Raw genomic sequence first — 15,000 nt, forward strand, 5'->3', positions numbered from 1 at the left:
TCCAACCTTCCAGAAGTTTGGACATAAAATTTTGAAATTATATTAATAAGTATGCTTTAGAAGAGCAGTAAGATACCCATTAAAGTAGCAAAAATAAAATAATAAAACCTAAATGTTTACAAGATGTTGGAGAATTAAATATATTCATATTTTTGGTGGCATTGAAAACTGACTCAATTCTGGCAAACAATCTGGCAATAATAAAGCTATAATCAAAATGACAAGTATGTGGACTACATGTATTTCATACACATTTCTATTATCAAGTTAAGTAAAAGAAAAAATAGAACTCAAAATAGCATCTACACTAATTTCAAATGAAAATGTGTATATGCCTTATTAGCATATAAATAGAGTGGCAGGACATTTAGAGTAATATAAATAGAATCCAGTCATTAGATTATTTCTGCTATAGAATTCATTGATTTTTTTAGTTTTTAAATTAAAATAATTAACTCGTGTTATTTAAATACCTTTGGAGAAAGGGATTAGCAGAGTGTTGATCAGAGACATTAATTATGAGATGAATTGGTAGCAATAAGCTGATACCCAGTAGCTTGGTCTCTACATTTCAGAGAGCTCACATTTCTTCTGGGCATATTAGTTTTACAGAAGAAAGAACAGGAAATTAAGTGAGCTTAGAAATCTTTTCCTCATAAGGCAGCCCCTCAGATCATTGCTAAGGTAGAGAAATCAGATACTCTAGAAAAGGTGGAGAAGCTGATTCTGTCACTGCTTCTAATTTACATCCTGGACAAATAAAGAAATCCCCAAATATGAAATATTTTCTGCATAAGAAGGGTATTTCAATTTTTACAATATATAGTCTTCATTTCCCAGATAACAATCACTGGGGAAGAGCCCAGTTATTCAGCAAATGTGTTATTTTTGATTGTGGAAAATTACCTTTTTGTCTCACAGGCTAAGTATGATATTAATACATAAATAGTAGAAAGGAATCTAGTTGATAGTTTTAGAAAACATTGATTTTAAGGGGTATTCAGGAAAAACTTTCACTGATGTCTATTGTATGTGATTCATCACCATGAATGGTTACATACAGATGAACTATGGTAGTTGATAGTACTTTGTGTTATAATAATATAACTTTAGTCTTAAACCCCTGAACGACTTTACAGACCGAGAACAGAGATGCAGAGAGTTTGGCAGTATGGCCCGGATAAATGTCAACAGCAGCAGGTCCAGAGCTAGAACCCAGGTCTCCTGACTCTCAGTCCAGTGCCATAGCCACCAGGCCCAGGGCTGTCCTTCTGCTGGCCCTGCACTCCACCAGTGCTGGTGTGACCTTTTGATATGAGAATATATCTGGAGCATTGGGCATGCTTGCTCACTTCCCCACTCCCTGAGCCCACCAGCAAGTGTCACCAGCTGCCCCCCCCATCCTCCAGTGTAAATGCGGAGGGCGCCTGGTGGTATGTAGAGGCACAGATCCCTATTCTGGAACAGCCCTGACTCACACACTTATCTGAAGTAAAGGCATAGGCAACTATTCCTTCCTTTTAGAAACTGATGGAAAAGTGAGTAGCTCAAGTCAAAATCCCAAGAGAGGAGACTATGCAGAGATCCCTGTTTAACTATATAATAGCACCAACGTAACACTCATTGGTTATTATTTAGCCGGTGGCCCTGTCTGTGTGCCTCAGTATCCCAACAGCTACCCATCTCTTACAAATCAGCTCATTTTGGGGTGTCGTGGAAACCTACTGATACAATGCATTTGTCTCCTATTAGAATAATAAGTTGTCCTAGAAATATAAAGCAGGCAAATGATGCAAAAACAAGACAACAAATAAGCAATTATATATAGGGATTTAGATTAATCTGTTTTTGCCACTTTTCTAAAGCAAATAAAAAGACATTTTTAATCAAAAACATTTCTTACAACATGGTATATAACTGTGGATTATGTGAACAGGAAGGAATGAGTTTATATTATCTCACTTAATTGAGAAGCTTTTTGACTCTGAATTTGTTTTCGCTGTCTAAGGAAAGGTCTATACTTGCAGTCAGGAAAGTGCTTCCAGATGAATAGAAAACCAGATTAGAAAGAGAAGTTCAGCCACATGACTATTTTCTAGCCTAAATATCATCCACATAATTCTTTAAAGCCTTCATGGCATAATACTGATTTCCACAAGACTAACTTGATTTCATTATGTTCAATTTGGAAAATCTATGCATTTTTTATGAGCCTTAAGTAGGGGGACAAACTTGTAATTGTCTGAATAAAAATTTTTCTCTAATTTGCCCTTTACTGTTGACATTAAGTGCCTTAGAATTATTTCTGGACTATGTCACATCTATAATTAATACAAACTGTGACTGGAAAGATTTGAAAGGACATTACCTAGACTCTAAAAATATAGCCAAAAATCAAAAACTCCAACTAACTGGCCAGGGAACAATGGATTTTCAAGCCTCTACAGGGGAAATGAACACTGGGAAAAATAAAGTATCCAATTGTATTTTCAAACTGTTTGGTTAGGCATAAATAGCCTACACCTGCAAAATGCAAGAAGTCACCATCCCAAAGAAGAGGTATGGTTGTTGAAGCACCTCTGGATTTGCATTGTTTCTTCCATTGCTACCCACAATCAGTACACTCTTTTTGGGGTAGAAAGGTGGTATAACTGTGAGGATAAGCTGATGGGGCCTGGCAGAAGTTCTAAAAAGAGCTCCTCTCCCCCACGAAAAATAAGCTTATCCTTAGGTCTTCATCAGAAGACATAAAACTTAAACTATCATTTTTAAATGTATGGTCACTTGCATTCTAAGAAACATGTTAATATAGTTATGTACACAAACAAGAAAAATATAGTTACACAGATTTCAAAAGAAAACTAAATATAGACTTAATAAATACAAAAAAGACTAAATATTTGTGCAGCGTTTTCAAATGGAATGATAATTGAAACAGTTAAAAATGTTATAGCTATATAACATAGCACATTCCTTATCCCTTCATACCATCCATAGGCATATTCCATCTTTCTCTCTCCTCATCCTCAATGTCAACAGTATCACCACTGACTGAAAACCAGCTCAATGTGAGGATTACAAAGGAAACATGATATGATTGCTGTAAGCTTTAAAAGAGCTAATGATTGGGCTAGCCGGTTAGCTTAGCTGGTTAGAGCATGGTGCTGATAACACCAAAGTCCAGGGTTCGATCCCTGATCCTGTACTGGCCAGCTGCCAAAAAACCAAAAAACTAATGGTCTGAAAAGGGAGAGTGAAAACACCAATAAAAATAAAATCACCGAATACAGAGAGGCATGCCAATATAGAAACATAACCAGGTCATATCAAGAAATATGGAAAAAGTAGTGTTTTGGTAATGAATAGGAAATCATTACCAGTCCCTTCTCTTAAATGCAAAGAAGAGACCTTGCCCAGTTTAAAGCCTGGTAACATTTAAACATAAGGGCATATCATTAGTTATAAACAAATTGTCTTTTGAATTACAGTAATCATCTGGTAGTGATTTAGCCATTTAGGAAAGTATAAATGTCTTCATCTAATACTGTAGCCTAGTAGCTTGAAAAGTCTTGTGTACTATCAAATCCTTGCTCATACTCAGTAGTGGTTGAGGGTTGGGGAGGATTTGGTTTAAGCTAGACTCATCCTTTCTTACTCTCCTTCCTCCAGAAAAGAAGGAGCAGACCACCATTTCAGTTGGTCTCTGGCACAAGTAAGGGCACTCAAAGAGTGGACATTGGTTAGCACAATAGGTTTCCAGATTTAGTCAAGAAAATACAGGAGGCTCAACTAAATTTGAATTTTAGATAAACAACAAATCATTTTTTTAGCATTTTGTGTTCCATGTGATGATGTAAGTATAAATATGTAATACGAGTATAAATATCAATGATGACATATAGTAAGAAATTATTCATTGCTTATCTGAAGTTCCAGTTAGAAAGGCTTTCTTTATTTTCCCTGGCAACCCTAATTTTGGGTCTCCTCCAGGCCTGCCTTTGAAAATACCAGTTGAGACTCTAAGGGGACCAGCGGACCTGAGAGAAGCAGTTCATCACATACTTGTGTTTCTTTACCCTAATGGCTCGTCCTCTACAGCCAGAGAAGAAACCCTGATAGACTGATGCAGGATGAGCTTGGTCACCCGTCTCCTAGCAACTGTGCAGCCGGTGGGGGTGGGCACTGCTGCCTCAAGATGCTTCTCTCTTGAATCTAGCTCCGAGAGGAGGCAGCAAAGGAAAGGCTTATTGACTGTACCTCTTCTGTCTTGAAGGGAAATAGCAAATTAACTGTTTTTATTTCAAGTGTAATTATACATTCAATATCTTTTTGAAAGATTTTTTTTTGGAAACAACCTAAAGGTCCAAATTATATAATTATTGATAATATTGTAACTATTTAATACTAAGGGAAAGCGTTCATGATATAATAGATAAAAAAATTACATAATAGATTGTTCAGTATGATTCTGGTTTTGTTTTTTCAAAGCCCCTTTATGTAGAGGAAAGGACTGGTAGGATACACACCAAATGAAGGCCTAGGAAATTCGAAAGATTTAAAAATTTATTTATCTATGTTTTCTAGATGTCCTATAGTAATCATACTACATTTGAAACAGAGAAATGATATATTAACATTTTTGAACTGTAAAATCATCTTTTGAAAGAATTTTTGAAGTTAAATTTAGTTTTTGTGATGTTTTTACCTTGGAGGGTTAAACTGAACCCCATTTTTTTGGAGCTGAAAATAGACTCAGGGTCACAAAGCCAAATGGCTCTTTCAGTAAATGTTATGAGATTTGTCTGTCATAAAATAGACAAGGTTTTTGTGGCTCACCTGAGAGGCTCCCGCATAGCTGTGTGTCTCAGATTGGAATGTTGGTCAGTGATTTACTTCAGCAACCAGTTACTATGAATTAGGAAGCTCAACTGTTACTAGTCATGTATTTCATTTGGTGAAGTCCATTTAGTATATGATATTTTTGATGGATTTAATTCTAAAGATATTCTTAAGGTCAATTTCTTCTTCCTCTCTACAGTATATAAAATGTTTTGGTTTTTCATTGAAGAAATGAGTTATTTGACGTTTGTGTTGTTTTCACACAGCCGATGGAAAATGTCTGGTGTCGGTTGGTTTAGACGATTTTCACAGTATTGTATTTTGGGACTGGAAAAAGGGAGAAAAGATAGCAACAACAAGGTAAGAAGCTGCGAGATCTTACAGCATCCCGCTGTCACCACGCTTCAGTAAAGGTCAATAATTCTCATTTTCTGGTAAGATTTCATCTTCAAACTCAGATGAAATTGACATAGAAAGCTTAACGCCTAAGTGCAAACATAGTACAATATTTCACAGTGCCAAAACTGACTTAGAGCATTTAATGTTTGTTGTGGGGAATTGGAAAATTCTGAAATCCTTTCCAGAGAGTTATTCATCACTTTGCTTTTAGTAATATATGCATTATCTATGTCAAAAGGAAAGCAGCTTTTCTCAGGCTCGTGCCTTGCTCCTTGTTTTTCCTCTATCTTAGCATCTGTGAAGGATCGTCAGTGTCACTGGAGTCAGAAGCACCATTTGTCATGATGCTGCGGCATGCTGGGCAGGAAGCCCCATCCTGTGCATCTGCCACTCGCTTTCAAAGCAGGCAAATTGTTCCCCTAATCTCCCCATCTTATAAATAGACTTTTCAAGACTGACGGCTGTTTGTAGAGCACCTGTCCTGCCTTACCCCAGCCTCCCTCCCTGCTCAATCAGCACTAAATCTGAACATGATTTTCCACTCCTACTTATGTTGAGCTTAGCTATTTGCCCAGCCCTGGTCAGAGGTCAAAACAGTTGGCAGCCACGGCCCAGCAATACAGTCTGTTGCCCAGGCCTTTTGTCAGTGTACTTCCCTGCTAGCACTTCCTGCGTTACTAACCTCCTTTCTGTCTTGCAATATAAAATCATTTTTAAGTTAATGGCCTCAAACCCCAATATTCACTTCTTAAATTAATATTTTTCTCTACAACATTAAATAGGAAAAAAGGGTTTTGGCAATTTGGATTAATGAGTGAATATGTGTACGTTTTCAGAGACTCAGAGGAGCAGCAGATGGAGGCTTGAGGACTCCTGCTGACTGTCTTGGGAGGAAAAGAGAAGCTTTTCTGATGACTACTATTGAAATGGGATTCTTGGAAGCAAGTGGCAGCTCATAAATCTACCTGCCCAAGTGGCTTTTGTTTTAGTCTTTCTCTCTAATATTCCTCAGTGTTGTGCCACTCCACTCTAGTACTCAGATTCTGCTCCCAATCAAAACTCTGTTTTCCTCCTAGAATAAAATACTGAATTTTAGTTTAATGTTTCTAATAACATTATATGCATTTATAGGTAATTTCAGAGAAAGCACATGTCTGCATTTCAAAATGACAGAAATGCAATTTTCTTGCTGGAAAACCCTCTGCAGCTGTGGGTGGCTCCCCACTTGAATGTCTGAAGCATTAATAGAAATGGAAGAATGAAATATTTCTTAATATCTAAAAAGTATATATTTTAATGTGCTAGATGGATAGTGTTACTTCTATTTGATTTAATTAACACAAAGTGACAACACCATTATGTCGATAACACAATTTATATTTGGAATTGCCCCAAGCCTTATGACACATTTCCAAAACAGGACACCTGCAGAATTCCCCTCAGAGAACATTTCTGCAATTGTGACATTAACCAGTGCTCTTTCCAAGGAGGAATGTCAAGGATTATTAAAGTTCTTTAGAAGAATACTAGATTTTAAAATAAATAAGTAAAAATATTTACGTACACATCTATTAGCATAATATTAACAATAATCAATATTTATATAAATGCATAAATAAGCAACAAGCCAAATAAATAAAAATTCTGTTTATGGCCTTAAGTTAGAGTGCTTAAGTAGATAGGAACTTTAAAAACAGAGGCATGAAAGGAGTGACAAAGAAAAAGAAGTAATACTTTACTTCGTGGTATCTTCCTGGCTTCCTGGAGTTATCTTAGCTCCTTAGAGGGCCTAATTCACTCTCAGAGAATGGCTGACTCAGTGACACCCCTCCCTTTGCACTTCTGTGTCTCAATCATTTCCAGCATTGCCTCTAGCAAGGCTGAACAACAAACCTGCTTCTGGCAGGATGATTGGTCTATGACAGTGAGGGACAATGACCAACTATTGTTGACATGCTTCATCTCAGAAGTTTGAACAGAAGGGATCTTTGCAAAAAGTCCAATTATCAAAGTGCCTAACAAGAGTACTTCCAGTGTTAATCTGAAATAGTTTTGCTACTAGAAAGCTTAGGGACAAAGGATAGGCCCTTGTATGGCGGGTATGTAGAACTTCAGAGAACTTGCTTGACGTACTTTAGGTCCCTACCCTTTCATACCCTTAGTAAGTATGATAGAGCCTCCTGCACACCATATTGGCAACTTTTCTTTCTCACTTTCTTTTTTAAAAATGTATATTTCTTTTTAAAAATAACAGTTATTATTTTCTCTGTTTTCAAAATAATACAGGATTATAGAAATATTAGAAAGTACAGAAAAGCTCCAAGAAGAAAATGAAAATCATCTGTAATTCCACTACCCAGACGTAGCCATGGTTCACTTTTTTCTTTCTTTTTTTTTTTTTGTGGCCGACCGGTTTAGGGATACAAACCCTTCACCTTATGGTTAATATTTTATATTTTTTAAATATATATTCTTCTAGCATTTTAATTCATGTATGGGATATTGTACATACTACTCTGTAATTGGCTATTTTTTCACTTACCAGTATATTTATCTCATTGTCTTCTATTTTGTGTTACCTGGTTTCTTCTACATTCTTATTGTATACTGTAAGCTATTTTAAATCTTTTTGGAGGGCTGGTATGTAAATCAAACATCCATTTAGTTATGCTACCTTCACAAAGAGAGGGAAAACAAAATCACTTCAGGACTGGGCCTCTATGCAAATGAAAGAGTTCCAACTGGAAGACCTGGAAACTGAGTCACCCCACACACAGCTGCCCTTGGCTTCCAGCAGAGGCTCATTCCTGCCTCTCCCCCTGTGCTTGCTGATTGGGTTGGTGTGGTCCTGCATGATGAATTGCTTGGGATTCGGGCATGAGGGGTCATCCAGCATTAGGACAGCAGTACAGGGCTTCTACATTCTTATTCTCTCAGTCTGAGACCTGAAACTCTTTGCATCTTGTTTCTCACACAAGCACGCATGCCTAAAGGAAAAATAACAGAGGTATCCAATCAGTGTTCTTTATTTAGATGTTGACATTAGCTAAATATTTACATGCCATCATGAGCCAGTTTAGAGCTTTAGTCACAATAGAAGCAACTGGCTCATTCATGGCAATAAGAAATCTGATGAAAACAAAAAAGTTCCCTCAAAAAAAGATTTTTCTAATTGTTTGACATTGTATAGATACAAGCAAACAAAGCAATTTTCTTTTCTCTCTAGGAAATATAATTCATTTCATCTGTTCTTAATTTTATTTCGGTTTTCTCTAGCCTCTTCTCTTAACTATATATTAATGATTTAAATCGGTGGGGATTTTTCTCCAATCAAGAAATCTTTTTTTTTGAAACGTATTGATTATGCATATTTTGGGGTACAGTTGAATATCAATACATGTATACAATGTGTGATGATCAAATCAGGGTAATTAGCATATTCATCATTACGAAACTTAATCATTTACTTATGAGGAGGACATTTGCTTTCCTCTCTTCTAGCCATTTGATAACACGCTATAAATTATTGCTAATTGTAGACGCCTAGCTCAACTGTATAACCACAGAACTTATGCTTCCTATCTAGCTGTTTTGTGTTCATTAACCAACCTCTCTCTATCCCCCCTCACACCTCCCCTTTTCCACCTCTAGTAATGACAATTCTACTCTCTCCTCCTCCAAGTTCAGCCTATTATTCTTTCCTTCTTTTCCAATCAAGAAATCTTCGGATGCTTAATGTCTTTTATGGTTATCTCCTCTGGGTGTTAAAATTGTTTTCTCTTTTCTTTCATCTAAACCTTTTTCTCCCTGTCTTCGTTGTTCCTGATAGGTCTAGTGATGTATTACTGCTCTTGCGTCCATGTTCACTTTTGACTTTCAAAAAGAGAGAGGAAGCTCAAAAATCAATTCCATCTTCTTTCCCTGCCTTCCACTGTAGGGCCTGCATTCTTGTAGTCATCATGGGTCTGGAGATGCTCTGTTCTTTTAACTTTTTATTATGGAAATTTTCAAAGTTACGCAAAAGTGAAAGAAATAGCATAAAGAAGCCCCTTGTACCCGTCGTCCATCTGCAACAATTACCAGCATCCTAAAAATTGTGCGAATCTCTCCCCCATCATTTTTTCTTTTACTTTTGTTTTTTTCAAATATATTTTAAAGAAAATTCAAGACATCATGTTGTTTGACCTCTATGTACCTCCTTAGGCATTTCTAACTGAAAAGGCATATGTTTTTAAAACCACCATGCTAAAATCACAACTAACTCAAGCAACAGTAATTTCTTTTTTTTATCTATTATCCAATTCATAATCAAACATTTCTGAGTGTTTCAAGGATGATATTTGGTTTGTACAAATCAGCATCCAAACAAGGCCCATACATTGTTTTGGTTGTTATATCTCTTATGCCTCTTTTATTTTATGCAATTCCTCTTTGATACCATGGATGCATTGAGGAACTAGCTCATTTGATCTTAGAATATTTCACATTCTGGACTTGACTGATTCTTCATGAAATAATTTCAGGCATTCCCATGCATTTCCTGTAAATGATAGATCCATAGGCTTGATTAGATTATGTTTAATTTTTTAAAATAGTATATTGGTAAGCAATTTACATGCCATACAAATTGCCAATTTAAAGTGTACCGTACAGTGGCTTTTCGTGTATTTCCAGAGTTGTACAATCATCACCACTATCTAATTCCAGAACATTTTCATCACTCCCACAGAAAACCCCATACCTGTTAGTACTAACCTGCCTTCTGTCTCTATGGATTTGCTTATTCTGGACATCTTATTCAAATGGAATTACACTATATGAAGTCCTCTACAACTGGCTTCTTTCACTTAGCATAATTTTTTAAGGTTCATTCATGTCATAGCATGTATTGGTACTTTATTATTTTTTATTGCTGAGTAATATTTCATTGTGTGGATATACCACATTTTATTAGTCCATTAATCAGTCAGTGGATATTTGGGTTGTTTCCACTTTCTGGCTATTATGAATAATGTTGCTATAAATATTCATGTGCAAGGTTTTGGTGAATATGTGTTTCACTTCTCTAGGAGTGGAATTGCTGGATCATGTGATAACTATGTTTAACATTTTGAGGCACTGACAAAATGTTTTTTAAAGTGAACCATTTTCCATTCCCACTAGCAGTGTTTAAGGGCTCCAATTTCTCTACATCCTCACCAACACTTGTTACTGTGTGACTTTTTCATTATAGCCATTCTAGTGCAAGTGAAGTGGTATCTCATTATGGTTTTGATTTTCCTTTCCCTAATGGCTAATGATGCTGAGCATCTTTTAATGTGCTTACAGGCCATATGTACATTTTCTTTGTAGAAACGTCTATTTAGATGCATTGCCCATTTTTAATAGGGTTATTTGTCTTTTTATTGTTGAGTTTTAAGAAAATTTCATATATTCCAAATGCAAGTTCCTTATGAGATATATGATTTGCAAATATTTTCTCCCAGGTTCAACTTTTTGGTGAAAATAGCATATACGTGCTTGATGTTGCATCATATCAGAACAGATGTAACTAGTGGCATATCAGAGGGTGAGGGGCAATGGGAGACTGGGGGGGTGGGGTAATGGTACTTCCCAGGTGCAAGCAATAGAGGTGTATTACCTGTAGAGAACTTAAAAATAGTAATAAACCCAACTAAAAGCCAGTCTGCCTTTTATTATTCCCATTAGCAGCAATCCTAAACAATGTCAGTAATGGAATTCCTCCTCACCAAGGTGTATTGCTTCCCTAACACCACCCCTGGGGTATACCACTGTCCAAAATGTCTGCTTTTTTATTAATACTCAGCTAGGTTTGTGGGTTCCTGTAGTATCAGCCTGATCTTTTATTCTAGAGTGTCCCATCAACATATTATCCAATTATCCATTGACAACTGTGAGCTAAGTTGATTTAATTGGGGGTTGAAAATGGTAATTTTCTAATTCTATCATTCATTCTACATATTAGCTAGAATTTTCCTATAAATAAGAATTTTTCCTCATGAACCATTCATTTTCTCTAAAGTACAATTCACACAGGATGTTCATTCTTTAAATGTTAGGGTTATTTGTCCTTTGTTAATACTTTGTGGATATTTTTCCCAATTTGTCATTCAACCTTTGAGTGTGCTATGGTGTTTTTCATCATGCAGAAAGTTTTTATTTTTTTATTTTTAATTTTTTTATCCCCACCCCGGTTTTTACTTTTATGTGATAAAATTTATCAGTATTTTCTTTTACTACTTTAGGATTTTGAGTCATAGAAAAATATCACTCAATCACAGGTTAAAAGGAAATCACCTATAATTTCTTCTAATCTTCTATGGCTTCATCTTTTACGTTTAGATCTCTAAACTGTTTAGAATTTTCCTAGTATCTATTATGAGGAACAAGTCCAACTTTATACTTTTTCCATATGGCTACCAAGGTGCTGCCCTTTACAGAATGTCATATGGTTGCAATCATACAGTACATAGCCTTTTCACATTGGCTTCTTCTATTTAGTAATGTAATTTAAGTTTCCTCCATGTCTTTTCATGGCTTGATAGTTTGTTCCTTTTTACACTGAATAGTATTCCATTGTCTGGATGTACCAGAGTTTATTTATCCATTCACCTGCTGAAGGACATCTGGGTTGCTTCTGAGTTCTGACAATTATCAATAAAGCTGCTGTAAACATCTGTATGCAGGTTTTTGTGTGGACATAAGTTTTCATCTCATTTGGGTAAATACCAAGGAAGGCAATTGCTGGGTTGTATTGTTAAGAGTATGTTTAGTTTTTGTAAGAAACTGCCAAACTATCTTGCAAAGTAGCTGTACCATTTTGCATTCCCACCAGCAATTAACGGGAGTTCCTCTCACTCCAAAGCCTAGCCAGAATTTAGTGTCAAACACCAATTATTTAAAAAGTCATCTTTTCCCCACTTATTTGAGACCATGTCTTTATTATAAACTACATTTTTATATTCACTTGGGTCTCTTTCTAGATTTTCTGTTTTGCCATTGGTTTGTCAGTCAATTCATGAACAGATACTAAACTTTAATTACGAAGACTTTATAAACTGTTTTAATATCTAGGAGAGCTACTCTCCAGTTTGCTCTTTTTCAGAGTTTTCCTGGACATTTCTACTGGCTTATTCTTCCATAAGAACTTTAAAATTGAGGTGTCTAACTCCAGATTAAACAAACACCCAGGGATCTTTTTACTGGAATAAAAGTTGAATTTATAAAATAAGACAATATCAATTCTTTAGGGTTGAGCTTTCCCATCCAAGACCATGGGATATGGTTTCTTTTCCTTTTTTTTTTTTTTTTTTGATCTGCTTTTCTATCTTATAGTTGTTAGGTTTTTTCCTCTCCTCATTTACATATATTGCACATTTCTTGTTACGTTTATGCCTTAATATTTTTATTGTTCATAGAGTCCTCTCTTCCATTGTATTTTCAACTGATTATCATATATGTAAAAGTTATTGATTTCTATTTAATTTTATATACTGCAACTTTACTAAATTATCTTGTTTGTAGTAATTTTTACATTATTTTCTTTTGAATTATCTAGACATACTAAAGAAATAGTTTTACCTTTTCCATTCCAGCCCTTCTGCCTTTAATTTTTTTAATCATGTCTAATTATATTGGTTAATACATTCAATACAATTATAAATGATAGCAGTAATAGTCTTATTCCCAACTCCATTGGGAATGCCATAAGTAAGAATCTGACTTTTGAGTTTACACGCACACACACAGACACACAGACACACATCACATACCAATCATGAATAAGCTACCGTACCAGCATGTTCTATTTTTAAAGCAAGGATAATGGCACACGTCTGGAGAGCCAGACTTTGTACAGTTGTCTTGAATAAATCTGGGTTTTTCAATGACAGGGAGTACAGGGACATATAAATGTCTAAGGGACAAGTCTGAAGCATCCTTTAGTTCCTACTTTATTGAGTGTTTATTATTTTTTTAAATCATGAATGAGTGTTAGGTTTTTGTCAGATACCTTTTCAGCATCTGTGAAAACTATAATATGATTTTTCTCGTTACAGCTCTTAGGACGATAAATTATTTTATTTGATTCCTTAATATTGAACCACCCTTGCATTTGGTCATAGTGTATTATTTTTAATGTGCTTTTGGATTCTATTTGTTAAGATTTTATTTAAGATTTTTATATCTATCTTCATAAGAAAGATTGATCAGTTGTGTTCTTTTTATTAATTGCTTTTCTTTTATGTAATGGAAATTATGTCCTAATATACTGGAGAAGATCATCAGACAGTCCACTAAGACCAGGAAACCCTTAGATTCTAACGTGATGAGTCTGTACTCTAAAGTAGAAATTTCTCTGACACTGTGGGATGCCAGGTCTACAGCCCAGTCTACAATTAGTCCTTACTTTTATATTTGTCCTTCTCCCCCTTGGGTTATAAATCTATCTTTCTAAATGTGCAGCATCTTCAAATGCCTTGAATCAGTAGATGACATCCTTTCTCTCTCTGTGGCTCAATTTCTAGGGAATACATTTTTAGCTGAAAATCTGTTTAATCTGAAGTGATGCTTTCCACAGCAAAGGTGGTGCAGTTAAAGCATCTCTTTAATACAATTGCGATATCTTCTTCCTCCTCCTGCAATGAGAGCTCTGTGTTCCCAGAATTACTTGCAGTTGTATGGCGGTGGCATTAATTTTACCTTATGGAGACATTTGATATATTTAAACTATTTTTTAATTTGTTTAAATCATAAGTAAGTAGACTTTGGTAGCAATACTAAGGTAGGAAGAGAGGGCTCAAACGTGCAAAGAAATGCCACAGCTCATTATTTTAATGTAGACCCCTGTGTGTATTTTAAATCATCATCTAATTCAGTTGTCCTGTTAGATGTGCTTAATGAAAGACCAAATGCATGCTTTTAATAAAAGTCTGTATCAGTGCTTCCATTCAAACTAAAATTGTTTTTCCTATTTGTCTCTTACAGAGGACATAAAGATAAGATATTTGTGGTAAAGTGTAACCCACACCATGTTGACAAATTGGTTACAGTTGGGATGAAGCACATCAAATTTTGGCAACAAGCAGGTACTGTGGTTTGGGTTTATTATTTGTGTGGTCGAGAGCTTTACCCCAGCTGGAGAAAAACAAAAAACCATTGCCATTACCTGGCTTGTCTCTGCAATCTAAATATAAAAATAAGCCTAAAAATTTATCTCCCAGATTAACTTTAGGCTGCTTAATGTCGAAGCTTTGAAACTTAGAACATTTTATATGATGCTATTTCTATGCATATTCATCAATATCTAGAAAGCTTTCTAAAAGCAGTAAATATGTTGGACTACTGAGCAGGAAATAAAATAATCACTTTGGTTGGGTAAATATTATTTTCAATATTTTGAGACTTCACTTATTAATCTGTCACAGAATTTAGAACATGAATTAAACCCTAACTCCACACATAGTAAGTGGTCAAAAGAAATATTTGTGGATTATAATGTCGGTAATAATAATGAGTAAATAAGCAGTATAAAACATTATAATAAGCAATATAGAATAATATAAAACATGTAAGAATGTCTTATTCTTCTCAGTAATATGCAAGACCTGTTATTGCAATTGTTTCTGAATTCTTAGTATCAGCTTTGCTACCAAGCCTAATCTTAGAATGCACAAAACGTGAATAAGCTACTGTTTCAGTGCTTTCTGCTTTGAAAGAAAGTATAATGGCACCCGGTGTGTC

At 35.3% G+C, this 15,000-nt stretch overlaps 1 protein-coding gene across 1 annotated transcript in view; it reads left to right on the top strand.

The window, feature by feature from the left end:
• Positions 1-15,000, top strand: part of EML6 (EMAP like 6) — a 264,754-nt gene that overhangs the window by 175,522 nt on the left and 74,232 nt on the right. The window contains exons 16-17 of the mRNA XM_063078051.1: positions 5,106-5,199; positions 14,245-14,345. Of these exons, the coding sequence (XP_062934121.1) occupies positions 5,106-5,199; positions 14,245-14,345 (195 nt within the window). The remainder of the gene's footprint in view (positions 1-5,105; positions 5,200-14,244; positions 14,346-15,000) is intronic.

This window comes from Cynocephalus volans, chromosome 14 (genome assembly GCF_027409185.1).
Source record: "Cynocephalus volans isolate mCynVol1 chromosome 14, mCynVol1.pri, whole genome shotgun sequence".
Taxonomy (NCBI): Eukaryota; Metazoa; Chordata; class Mammalia; order Dermoptera; family Cynocephalidae; genus Cynocephalus; species Cynocephalus volans.